This window comes from Nasonia vitripennis, chromosome 2 (genome assembly GCF_009193385.2).
Source record: "Nasonia vitripennis strain AsymCx chromosome 2, Nvit_psr_1.1, whole genome shotgun sequence".
Lineage (NCBI taxonomy): Eukaryota > Metazoa > Arthropoda > Insecta > Hymenoptera > Pteromalidae > Nasonia > Nasonia vitripennis.
Window position 1 is genome coordinate 21,581,295 of NC_045758.1, and position 13,430 is coordinate 21,594,724.

At 41.6% G+C, this 13,430-nt stretch overlaps 1 protein-coding gene across 5 annotated transcripts in view; it reads right to left on the minus strand.

Moving 5' to 3' along the window:
- Positions 1 to 13,430, minus strand: part of LOC100678183 (telomerase-binding protein EST1A) — a 133,414-nt gene extending 119,984 nt beyond the window's left edge. For 2 of the 5 annotated variants that reach the window (XM_031924105.2, XM_031924103.2), the window contains exons 1-17: positions 13,143 to 13,430; positions 12,042 to 12,489; positions 11,478 to 11,892; positions 11,130 to 11,396; positions 10,728 to 10,969; positions 10,454 to 10,654; positions 10,228 to 10,363; positions 9,963 to 10,141; positions 9,644 to 9,868; positions 9,225 to 9,560; positions 8,908 to 9,084; positions 8,308 to 8,832; positions 8,153 to 8,231; positions 7,962 to 8,072; positions 7,858 to 7,869; positions 6,015 to 6,239; positions 5,754 to 5,815 (exon numbers count right to left, since the gene is read on the minus strand). In XM_031924105.2, coding sequence (XP_031779965.1) covers positions 5,754 to 5,815; positions 6,015 to 6,239; positions 7,858 to 7,869; positions 7,962 to 8,072; positions 8,153 to 8,231; positions 8,308 to 8,832; positions 8,908 to 9,084; positions 9,225 to 9,560; positions 9,644 to 9,868; positions 9,963 to 10,141; positions 10,228 to 10,363; positions 10,454 to 10,654; positions 10,728 to 10,969; positions 11,130 to 11,396; positions 11,478 to 11,892; positions 12,042 to 12,489; positions 13,143 to 13,332 — 3,830 coding nt within the window. In that variant the 5' untranslated portion in view covers positions 13,333 to 13,430. Of the gene's footprint in view, positions 1 to 5,753; positions 5,816 to 6,014; positions 6,240 to 7,857; positions 7,870 to 7,961; positions 8,073 to 8,152; positions 8,232 to 8,307; positions 8,833 to 8,907; positions 9,085 to 9,224; positions 9,561 to 9,643; positions 9,869 to 9,962; positions 10,142 to 10,227; positions 10,364 to 10,453; positions 10,655 to 10,727; positions 10,970 to 11,129; positions 11,397 to 11,477; positions 11,893 to 12,041; positions 12,490 to 12,777 lie in introns of all 5 variants that reach the window. The other 3 variants (XM_031924106.2, XM_031924107.2, XM_031924104.2) reach the window with 3 other exon arrangements.

Here is a 13,430-nt window from a genome sequence, read left to right on the forward strand (position 1 = left end):
GCACTGGACAACCAGAACAAAAATACATACGAGCCGAGAGCGCATCTATTGCAACGGACGCAAGAGAGCCTATGCAGCCTGGCTTTACAGGTGTTTTATAATACGTTGCGCTTTCAGAGGCTATCGAACTCGACTCTCTCTCTCTCTCTCTCACTCTCTCTCTCTCTCTCTCTCTCTCTCTCTCTCTCTCTCTCTCATGTGCCAAACCTCCGTTCGGCTCCGTCCGCACTGCGCGCGAAGATTGGTGAAGGATTTCACCCTTTTTTGCCCTAATAATCGATTCCTTGTACGAGTTTATGCAAAATCGTCGGATTACGCGAGCATAAGTTCGTTAGAGGAAGCCATTCGACGGAATGTTTCTATCGAGTCTGTATAGTCTCATTGCTGAGCCGTTTTGTCCACAGGGATTAAATAACAAGCGAGAGCCCGCGGGGGTAAAGAGCTTTTCCAAACCCACTCGAACGTTATTCCAATTGGAAAAATAAATAATTGCGCCTACAACGTCTCGCTCCCTTTTTTCCCGAAGCCCCGGGGCCTGACGCTGCTGCTGCTGCTCTAACTTGCATGTGTTCGCTCCTTGTCAGAAACTACCTGGAAACTACTAATCACACGGGATGGTGCCAACGGCGCTACGTGAGCTACGAGGAGCGAAACTTTAATCATTTAGTCTGCAATTATTTATTTTCCCGACTCCACGGCGATGATACTCATTTTTCTGGCGTTTAGTTTTTCCTACAACGTTTGCTGCAGCTCTAATGACGCGGTAACAGGCGGCAATTTTTCAACATCGCAGAGCGATGTGGCTCCTTCGTGTACGGGATTTAGCGAGTTAATGACATGAGGTCTATAAAAATGCATTATACAGGCGCACAAAAGAAGGACTACTGTAATAGAGCGCAGACGAGCTCGACAAGCTGGAATCCCCAGAACCCGCTTATGAAAAACAAAAGCTGAATCGGCGCTCGGCAGATACGAGATCCGCCGCGAATTTATGCGGGAATAAGAGAGTCGTGGCCCGATATGACGAGGAGATGCCGCGTGTCCCCTCGCGCGCAATATTATCTCCCGCTCGTAAGTCTCGCTGCTCGAGACAAAGAAGCGCAGGAGAGAACGCGCGGCAGCCGTCGAGAGCGAAAGCGGAAACGCGGCTTTTTCTAGGCCTCAAGGTCATTTCTCGCGAAAATTGCGTTTCACAAACAGCATCGGCGAAACCATCGCCCTCCTATACAGCATATCCGAATGTTTTCAATCTCCTCGCGCTGTATCGCGAGGCGTGCCCTTACAGGTATGAGGCAGGGCAAAAAAGAGCCCTCGCGGCCGAGAGCTGGCGTCGGTGAAAAAGTAATGAATAGCGTGTTCTCCAAGGAGTAGGTGTCCTTGACTGCGCACGTACACGTGTAAAGTCCGAGAGGCGCGAAGATACACCCGGCTATATACAGGTATATAATGAGCTAAATCCATTACAGCGTCAGGTACACACATGCCCTTCTCTCTCTCTCTCTCTCTCTCTCTCTCTCTCTCTCTCTCTCTCTCTCACACACACACACACACACACACACACACACTCGGCGAGCACGAGATCTGCATGCTTTACCCTCGGGCTACTCGCGTTTCATGAATTTTCGCGCAGATTGAAATCCATCGACGCCGCGCGGCAGCGAGTGACAGCTCGATCTCGTGCAATCAGCGGCGCTTAATTAAAAAAAAAAATGTCCAGCTTAATACCCTCGCACGTCGCTTACTCGTAAATTGCCCGCGTAAGTATACGCGCGATGTCTCGCGTTGCGCAAGATGACTCGAGCGCGCGAGGATCTGGTTATGCGACGCGTAAGTACGCGGCGCCAGGCGATTGCCGATTAAGCATTTTTAGCGCCATATACAGCCGTACGTACGTTTCATTACAGGATTCATCGGCCAGCCGCGACGGATTGGTATAATCGCGCGACAGCCTGTATCCCTTTCTCTCGGGGCAGTTTTCCTCCCTCTCGTGGGAACCGGCCACTTATCTGCTCGCTCGCGCGCGCGCCCGGACGACAGGGCACTATTAGCCGACTATTAGCGGCGTTTCGCTTGTTCCCGCGGCGGCGCTCTTCCTTCCTGTTTCTTTTTTCGCCTGGCTACTCGCGTACCGCGGCCGTTTTGTCTTGTTGCCTCTCGCGGAGACTCGATCCGCGCTGTGTACCTACACCATACGCTCCTCCGTAAAGCCTGTTTTCTCGCGGCTTTCGGCGCATGTAGCTCAGCTTGTTTACTCGTGTTAATTGGACGCAAGCCACGCGAGTAGGTGTCGCGAAAATTTTTGAATGAATTAACGAGGCTTATCGTTTTCTTTTACATTCAGGGATTATTAGAGATGGAGGAACGAGCGATTTCGCGTGCTATAGAGAACTCTAGTTCTCGTTGCAAATCCGTTTGGTCTATAGATTTAATTTACATTTTCAGGGGATAAAAGGAGGATCGAGGAAACGCGAAGCTCGCCGCGCGCGGCTCATATTTTCTGCTCGACGACGACGACGACGAGGAGGAGGGAAATTTACGAGCGCAGCCGCAGCAGCGCCGGGGTAAACGTCCTGGCTGATGCATGCGCGACGTATCGGCCACTTTCAATGGAAATTTTCATTCTCCTGCGCGAGCTGCGGGCCGATGGCTTGATGAAATTTTCACGGAACAGGCCGCGTAGACGAGATCCCGCCTTTGTGCGAGTACCCATACGCGTGCGCGTAAAAATCTTATTACGCTTCGCCGGCTTTGGAATTGAATTTTTCTGGAAAATTCATATAATACAGCACGCGCAATCTCGTAGCCGTCAGTTCGGGCGAAAGTAACAGTGTTGCAGCGCAACAATGAAAAACCTACGCGATTATCTCGTCAGCCATGCATACTCGCATGTGTAACGAGTCATCTCATTAGGCCCCGCGAGTGTATTACCTCCGATTCGAGGAAAGAAGAAGACGAGCCCCGTGTGCGAGCTGCACCTTCGCTCGATGTCAGCTCTCTATCTCTCGCACCCGGAAATTCTCATGCGCGCCATCAGGAAGAGTATTGCGCAAGGGCAAGGTCAGAGCTCTTTCTCTCTCTCTCTCTCTCTCTCTCTCTCTCTCTCTCTCTCTCTCTCTCTCTCTCTCTCTCTCTCTCTCTCTCGAAAATTCACGCTGCACCTGCGCCTCGCGCTCTCCCGAGCTTTACGACGATTTCACGCTGCGCGACTGTACGCGCTGAATCGTTAAACCGCGCGCGAGTAAAAGTTATTTCGCGGGAATGTTGCGCGCGCTGGTTTAAAAGTGCAAGTGCGCGCACGCCGAGCGGCAGCGATGAAAGTTCGCGAGCGTAAGGGCCTCGTAAAGAGCCTGCTATATAACATTGCAGTGGGAAGGAAGAGTGTGAGAGAGAGAGAGAGAGAGAGAGAGAGAGAGAGAGAGAGAGAGAGAGAGAGCTTCAAGCTGTGACACGATTTTTGTCCGTCTGTCCTACAACGACGTGTATACTTGCCCCCGGGAACCACTCATAATTGGCTGTGAAATATGCACGAGGCAACAGCTTTTTGGGATTGGGAGTATTTTTAGCCGACGAGGTGCTTTGTTGCTGGCAAGGCTACGCGCTAGTTTGCCGTGTATACTGAGGATGAATATGCTTTCCGTGAAGGGAAGTACCGAAATCAGTCGACCAAAAGGAAACAAGGCCAGACACAAAGCGCAGAGAGCCACCCGCACAGCCTATACGAACCCGTATCAGCATCGCGAGCAACTCTCGCATTCCGAATACGCAGTTTGTTGCAAGAGGGAGATAAACCGCGCGAGGGACTAATCGATCTCGGCCTTGAGAATTCGCCTTTTCTCTTCCGCAGTAGCAACAGCTTCGGCTTATATCTCGCTCGCGAGATTCCATTTAACCGCTCTATGCGCATCTACTTTCAGGGATTGCGTTGCCAGCTTGAGCTTTAATAAAGCATACACCGGCCAGGAAATTCCGCGGAACGACACCGCTTCCTCTCGACTATTGTGCGTTTTTGAGCATATTGCTCTGGGATTAAAAAAAAAACGCGAGATATCGCTTGAATCTGCGCAATCAACTCGAGCGGCGAGGAAAGTATTTATCCGAGGCGAGTATATGACTGAGCTTAGAAGTAACGAGGCTGCCCGCGCATACTTGCGGTAATAAGCTCGGCGCATTAAATACGTCTGAAGATGATTTGGCGGCAATTTGAAATTGTTAAGGCTGGCAAGTGCTCTATAGCTGCAACCCCTACATACACGCGTACACACTATGCACACCCCGAGAGAGAGAGAGAGAGAGAGAGAGAGAGAGAGAGAGAGAGAGAAAGAGAGAGAAAGAGAGAGAGAGACTACGCGCATAGGAGCGTTCGATAACTCATCGAAGCGTCGGTGCGAGAAGCAGCAGCAACAGCAGGTATATATAAACGCGGCGGTCCGATGCAAATCCCTGACTCGGTTACGAGGCAGCGGGGAGCCGTTTGCGCGAACTTTGGCAATCTCGCGAGCCCGTAAACTCCCGCGGGGACCGTAACTTAACGAGCCTGCACGAGTACACTTAAAACGGCGCCGGGAAAACGTGCAGCAGTCGTTTACGTGTGTATGTGTATACCTATGCCAACTTCGACGAGTGCACCTCGAGCCTCTGATATACACCGCGCGAGCACTGGTCTTGAATCCTCCACGGGATTGCGAATGCGCTGAATTTAATTCCCAGCTCTGTGTGTGTGCGCGCGCGCGCGACTTCATTTTACTGCGAGACTTTCCGGCGTGAAATTGCCGAGAAATGATGTGTATACTTTGTCGGAATTGCATTGAACGACATGATGGATGTCTGAACGGTTCGGACTTGTACTACTGACTCGAATCGTACGGTTCACCGATACATTTAAATGCGCGCGATGAATTTTTTGTAAGAGCGAGTCGGAGAAAGGTTCGAGCTACGCTTCGCTCCGGCGCGATTAGCTAATGGCACACCGGCCGTGTTTACCTTGGCAGAAGGCAGTCAAACTTGTAATATTACGTTGAAAATCGACTTTTTCGCCGGTCTTCCGAGAAAGCCAGTAAAAACGAGGCGCGAACTTCGCCGAGCCTAGTCGTGCCCGATGTTTGCTAGCCGCGCGGTACCGAGCAGCTAACCGCGTAATAATTAGCGCGGCAATGAACTCCAGACACACAGCGCGCGTCACTGACTCGCTCGCATAGGATCGCGCGCAGGTGTGCGTATGTACGGCTACTATCTTTCTCGCGCCTGTATAGAGCAGCAATTTACTCCTACCTCGTAGGAATGCGCTGCTGTCGATACAACACGTACTCGTCGCTGGCGACGAAGACGACGACGACGGCACGGCTGAGAGGAGTAGTAGTCGTCGTCGTCGTCGTCGTTCTTGCATAGTTTCACGGCATTAGCTTTGACCGGACACGTTCCGCGCTCTGGGAGAGTGCAAGTAAAAGAAAGAAAGCCTCACGAGCGACGCTTCCAAGAAACGGACGCGAAAACCGCACATCGCGACTACTCCTTTATCTCTCCTCTCTCGCTCCCTCTCTTATTCCTCCTCTTATGTGCGCCTATGAGGAACAGCGCACGCATTGTACGCTCAAGTTTGTTTTCTTCTCGACCGGCAGACTCGGGGCTTTTGTCGTCTGAGATGTCGCCGATTGGTCGACTGATTTCACTATCCAGTCGATTTATTTGATGCTTTCTCGGAGAGATTGCGCAAATAGTCTCGCGGGTAAATGAACTTGCCAGTGTTAATGACTTACCCTATTCTAGTGATCAGCTTTCCGTGGACGTGCAGATACGAGGTAACAAATCGCTTGTTGAGCTGAAAATAAATACATTTTTAACTCTTACAAAGGGTACAGGAATCAATGGCATTCGGATCATCTTTCGAGTGGATATAATGAATGACTAAAACCTCGTCAAATAAACGTAATAACGGATTCCAATGAATAGTTACTCAATTTTGCAAGCCATTGCTTTCAATCATTGAATTTAAAGGATTTTTGTCCCGGCATACGTACCTCAACACTAGATAATTGCGCTAGGTTCTCCAATTCACTATCATCGAATCTAGACTCGGTAGAAGTAGTTGCCGATGTTGTACGCCTCATTCGTTTTCCACCGGGATGAATCCAAATTTCCCTTCGGAGACCACCACCAACGAGATTAGCACCTTCCTTTTCTTTCATTCTCGCTCTTTCCTTTGACTCACGTTCCTCTTTACGTTTTCGCTCCGTGGATTCGTACTGGAAACAAGTGCCGATACTTTTAAGTGATTACTATTCTATTTATGCATACAATAACTACATATTGCGTGCACACAGTACAAGACAATAATTTCATTGCACGGTTTTGTCTTTCAGTAAATTCATTGCTTAGACCCTGAAAGTAGTACCTACCATATCGTCGTTCCCTACGAAGAGTAGCACAGTTCAAATTTCCCGTCATAAGTAGCACAACTCATTTCACGCACTCTAGACTAGCACAACTCAAACTTTAAACAACGAATTTCTATCAAAATTTCCCGATTTTTGCAAAACTGTCCCTAATGAGCATTTTTAAATATTCACAATTTACACGTTATTACCGAATTTAAAATTGTTTTCAAAAATACAATAATTTTTTACAAACATTTTTTTCAATTATTAACTTTTTTTAGAAACCTTCTAAAATTTTCGAAACTTTTAAAAACTTTGAGGTTTATCTATTTTTGTCCAAGGTTTTCATGAACTTAACCAACCAAATAACCCAATAAAAACGTAAAATACTCATATTTTAAGTAATATAAAGTCGCGAGTTGTGCTACTCTTGATCGTATTTCTGAACTGTGCTATTCTTCGCGGCAAATCGTGAGTTGTGCTAGTTTTCGTTTGAAAATTTAAACTGTGCTAGTCTTCGTACGGAGCGACGATATAATGCAATCATTTATTACATCAAATAAAATATAGTAATCAAATATAATACGATTATAAATAAAAGATACATATTCCTAATAATACGACAGTTATTACCCTAAAGTATAATTGTTGACAGTTAAATTTTAATGAGATTAATAACACATCCGAGTTGGATGTAATAACTTATAGAAAATAAAGCAAGTGCACGAGTTTCACTTGACTTTTAAATAAGTTCATTTGTGGTTATATTTAATCAACTAAAACTTCTTAAAACCTCATTAATATCCATTTATTGCGAGAAATAATGTTACTGTGGAAATAAATAAAAAATATTCATATACATATATAGAATCATTGCATGTAACAAATTTGACCGCAGCGATCTACGAAAATTTTGCACGGCGATTTTTATAGCAAGCAAATCGAAACGATTGCAATCTGTTTGGTTCTATTTTCAGAGCATTAAACTTTGCACACCGACATACGTTCAAATAAAATACTTCTTTTTTCTATTTAACATATCATTGTAACAATAGCAATGATATAAAAATATTGAATTTAAGAATAATTAGTGAAATATTGTGTATAAATTGAATTTTTTGAACTGTTTATGAACAAAATAAATTGTCTGTATTGAATATATTAGCATTTTAAACTACATCATAGTAAACAAACTCTAAATAGCCATTCGATTAATATGAGCTAACCACTGAAGTACAAGCTTAAGATTTATATAAAAGGATAAAACCTGGCACAACTAATGAATTCGGAAGTTTGCTTGCCATGAAAAGACGTGAAAATAAAATTTGCAGTGCATACATAGAACACTATTGAAATAAATTTGAAATGTAATACTCTGAAAGTGGCATAATATGGCAGACTAGGTAAGCTTGCTAACATATAAATAGTCTCTAGAGCCATGAAATGATTGGTGAAGAATTCACATCAAGTACTGAACTTTACTTACATAATGTAGATACTGGCAGACACAAAATTAAAATGTCATTAAGGATTTTATTTAAATTTATTCAAAATTTAATTTTCATATTAATGCCAGTTAATTTTACTTACCTTCTTCCTATTTTCATCAAACATAGTAATCAGACTTTCACGAGCAGACGGGAAAGGATTTGAAGCCATCAAAGATCGCATGTAATAGTAAACCGCATCTAATTTTCTCCTCTGAAATGATCAAGGATAAAATTTAAATTACAAGAAAAATTAATACGTTATTGGAGAAAATTTAATAAAAATTAACTTACGGCATAAGTTGCTAGTAGTGCTAATTGACTGTAAGGTCTTCCATTTTTGGGATTTATTTGTTGTGCTTTTAAATACCACCTTTAATAAAATATTTTTACTTGGTTATGTACGAGTTATGCATTAAATAATTGTTTTGTGCAAATGAAATACTCACTGTCTTGACTTGCCATAATTTACCGACTCATTAGCTAACTCCTTATACCTTGCTAAATCACCCAAAAATAATAAAATTTTCTGGGTACTAACTAACGCTAAGCCCACAATTCCAAGACCCTTTGGGGGTACGGTTGACGTTAAATAAGTGTCGATTCTGAAATTGTAAGTGGTTTCCAAAACAGATAGCAAATTTGTAAAATATGCCGTTCCTTCTTCTATTATCTGTAGTAAAAGTTTTTTGTATTGCTCTTTAAGTTCAATATCTTCTTTAGGAATCGGCTTTCTTAATATTTCTATAATATTATAAAATACGAGCTTCCAAAAATGTTGCTCTATATTTTCAGTCTGACAGAATTTAAGATCAGTAGTAAGTAAAGTTTGTAAGCAAATTAGGTGAAAATTGCGTATGTTAGTTATCATCTCCCATTGTGGAACTATGCTGCCTAAACTGAGATAGTACAGTAATTCTAAATCTGCTCGTTCAATATCCAAAAGTAAATGAGGATTTTTTGCTGATCGAAAACTGTAAAATTGCAAGTATGGCATTAGATTAAATTTGTAAACAATAGTAAATTATACTTTAAAATAAAAAAATTACCTATCAGAGCATGGATCATACCAAGAAGGCCTTAAGCTACTAAATTGATCTGTATTCTGAGACATAGGCATATTATCTGTGAGTGTACTCTGGAAACCATGATGAACAGTGGGTTGAATTCCAGAATGAGGCTTATACACAGAAGCACTAGCGGTTTGCACCGGTACTTCATTATCTCTGTAAGAACAATAAAAAATAAATATGTACATAAAATAATCATAAGTTGATGCAAACACAAAATAAATAATCGTATTTTTAAGCATTTATATTTATAAGTAAACGTTCTGTGCTGTAGTAGAGTTATTTAAATATATTACCTATGTTGAGGGCCAACTCTGCTTCCCGGTGAAGTAATTATAATTGGTTTATTCGGATTGTTAGGATCAAACAATGTTCTTTTTTGTTGCTGAGTCAGTTGCTGCTGTTGTTGTCTAGGTGGGGTAACGTTAGATGTTAGCTGCGTTTGGTCAGGTAGAACTAGAACACCTGGAGGTTGAGAATTTGTGTGCATTGTTGGCGATTGCCGATGAATCGAATTAGGACCAGAATTGATAGCCGACGTGGTGTGCGATAAAGGAGTCCGACGACCATCGTCCGATTCACAGATCGATGTTCTACCGGTTCGCCAATTTTCTTCCATATTTAGAGATGGTCTAATAAAAATATAAACAAGATGATCAGATTACAGGCTACAATTTTTTAAATATTTTAAAAATTAATAAAAATTAATAAATACCTGTTCCTGTAGTAGTCATCAGGGCCCCGACTGCCTCCACGATAATTTCTATCTTTGCTAGTTTCTCGGCTGCGATGAGAAGCATTACGTCTTCTACTATTATCAAACCGTTTGACGCCACTACAACTAGAATTATTTTTTTGATTATTATTGTAACTGTCATTCTCTCTATTTTGTTGATTGTTTTGACGCTCCCTGCTGCTTTCTGCAATTTTATCTTTGCTCCTACATAGAAAAAAAAATTCATTAAATTTATCCCTAATAATCTTACTATAAATAAATAACTTTTTGTAAACAATAAGTATCATCTTTGCCATACTTGTCTCTACCATGCCGCCTTGACTTTTTCCTTCTAGAACTTTTACGTCCACTACTTCTGCCGCCAATAGGCTGATTAATAGGTGCATTCGCATTTTCGCGCAGACTCATTACTGATGAGCTGCGGCTCATTTGCTCTGCTTCTAATCTTTCACTTAATTCTACTTCTTCATACCAATCCTGAAAAGAAAATATGAAGTCGATATTGATTTCATTAATTCAAGTAATCAATTAAATACGTTGCAAATACAGAAAAAGATAATTACCAATGTTACTTCAGTCTTATCATTAGGCACAGGACTACAAGGTTCACTTTTTTCAGGACTTATATTTGATATTTGCTGAGGTTTTGGTTTTTCTGGTATGGTGTTTGTTTCGCTTGGATTGTTATTTACTTTATGCCTAGAAATTAAAATTAAAAACCACTAAGATATATGTATATATACATAAAATGCACAATAATGACCAGAATTATAAAAAAAATTAATTTACGTTTGATGAGAAGAATGTTGTGAATTCGCTGTAGGAATTGATTCTCGCCTATGACTATCGGCAGGTGATTGACATTTATTAGTATTGGAACGATATAATCCTGGTGATGAAGCTGGAGGTGGCATTAGCTGACTGTCAACACGGCTTAAACTCTCCATACTTGTGTACATAGTACTGTTACTTCCACGCCGATCGTAAGACCTAAAAAAAGCGTTAAAAATTAAAATTTGCAAAAAAAATGTTTGTACCTCGTGCATTTGATTTTCTATAATACCTGTTCATATATTCTTGGCTAGGAGTATGTGATCTTGAACTTGGCGCAGAAAACTGGTCAGGTGTGACAGGTCTGAAAACCGTTGGTGCTTCTAACTCTTCTGATCTAATTCTACCTCTTCCCCTACTTCTGGTTGGAATAGTATTTGACCAATTGGTTCGCGGTGGTTCTGGACCAGTTGGGGGTAAATTCTGCATTGTTTGTGAATGTTGCATAGTAGGTGGATATCGAGGTGATGTACCCTTTAACAAAAAAAAAAAAAAAAAGAAACATATTAGAATGCATATCTGATTTAATTATAAAAACTTGAACTACGAGCAAGTAATCACCAATAAAATGACATTACACTTTGGAAATAATATCTAACTTCAACCATGTTAAAAATGTGACTAATCATGTTACCTGAATAATAAGAGAACTGCCATCCCAAGCCTCTTCTGAAGTTGTACCAATGGAGTTGTTAGGTAGTCCATGTTCTTCGATATATCTAGCCTGTAGGCGAGGTGGTAAAGTTTCTAGTTTCAAACTTTTTGGCATTGTAATTTCTTTACTACCACGTTTTCCAGAAGGTGGCTTTCCCTGAAACTTATCCTGATATCCTAAAGGTTCAACACTGCGTGTATCTCGAATACGATTTGAATCATTCACATTTTTTGGTGGTTCTGAACCCTTTAAAATTAACAACAATCAATTTGAGTAAATTCTGCTATAGATGTATTTAAGTATTAAATTTTTATGTATTTGACTCACTTGTCTGACTTCTCGTGGATTATCTCTATTACGATTAGCAATATTTCTACTTGCAGGTTGAAATGCTGGTGTGAAATGTTTTGAATGATCTTCTCTTCGAGGATCATCTCTTCTTGGATCATCATTTCTACTTGATGGTTGAAATGCTGCTGTAAAGCGTTTTGAATGATCATCTCTTCTACGATCATCTCTACTACGGTCATCTCTTCTTTGATCTTGTCTCCTCTGATCATCTTTACTCCGATCATCCCTGTTTCTATTTCTGCCATCATTGTGATTTCCTCCAAAGTTGCTAGAAACATTTCTACTGAGATAACTATCATTTCTTTGACTACGAATGGACTGACTATCCCAGTCTCTACTGTCATCTTTAGGTCTTTCTCTGTCTTTATCAAAATTATTTTGAAGTGAAGGTCTAACACAATACATAATAAATAAGGTTAAAATAATTTGATGGAACAATAATAATTTGTAATCTGCTAAATGTTCTTACACATTGACATTTGATGGTTTCTAATTTCCAATTAAAGATAACATAGTGGTACAAAATAAAATTTTCCTTACCTGTTATTAGCTACTTCTTGCTCTGCCATAGCTTCTTTTACCTTTTTAGGTACATATCGTTGTTGTTCTGGTTTTTTATTTTTTTTCCTTGGATCATTTGTTGTTGAATGATTGTTCTTAGAGGTACTTTGACCATGACCATCAACATGATTTCTACAATTAATGTGAATATCATTTAACTTTTCACTCACGCTATCAATCGGATTTGATCTAGAGCTATTTTGTGATTGGTTTGGATTGCTAAACTGAGTTGTTTTCAATCGATCTTGAATAGAAGACATTCTTGGCCTATCCTGAGAATTGTTTTCATGATCAAATTCTTCTGACCTCCCAGACTTTCTTAAGGGTCCACTCCCTGGCCGATAAAGTGCCCGAGGTGGTGCCTTGCTACCTCCACCTCGCATTGCTGTTAATTTATCTTGCTCCAATTTGAAATCAGCTGAATTATCTGGGAAAAGACACAACACAACAATTTATCAAATCAATTGGAAAAGTTGTCAAGAACAAAGGAAAAGAAGTAAAAGCTTTTGTTGCAAAACAAACAAATACATAAATACATTGAGTGGTCCTATTTTTTTTATCTTTAGACAAATTAAAGAATAGTTATTTGTTACAAAGATATGATTCAAAAATTGCGACAGTAAAAGAATTGTACAGTAGAAACGATAAGATCCGGATACTGTTGTGATTTTTTGCAACAAAAACATTGCGATCACGACGTTATCCAGCAACGTACCCCTGACAATGCAGTCGCGAAAACCACGGGAAATTAAAGTTATATAATGCGAAAACGAAGAAAAAAAAGAGCCAATCGATTTCCTGCTATGTGATAGGCGACAATTATCAAAAACAGCTATTTTTAGTCGGACGAAATTCGCGATTCAGAAAAGTCACTCGCGGGCTTCCCGCGGTTCGTCGGTGTCTTTCGGGCTTTTAGGTTAGCTTCGCTCTCGGGAGGTTAGATTTTCTCGGACTCTCGCCAGAAAGTCGCGAAATCGTTTGGGGCAACGAACCCCTTGCGCCCTTCTCGAGTTTTCACCGTCAAGCCGATTTGACAATTAACGATAGCGTCTATTTACGAGAAATCCTTCTTCATTCTACCTTGTGAAATCTCTCCCCACTTTCTGCGTCCTTTGTCGTGGTTCGCCATATTGAAATACGTACAATTCCCGTCAAAACTTTTCAGGAAGGTCAAGAGACTTCTTGCGCGTTTAGCTTCTTCGAGCGATTTCGCTGGCACGTCGCGAATTTCGAGATGCCAAAAAAGGGACGATGCCCTCCGATTGTTCATCGACGTTGTCCGACCATTTTATGCACTATAAAATATGTGTACTGATTCTGGGGATTTGTCTCGGAGTGTACATACACACTACGCTCATGATGCATTTC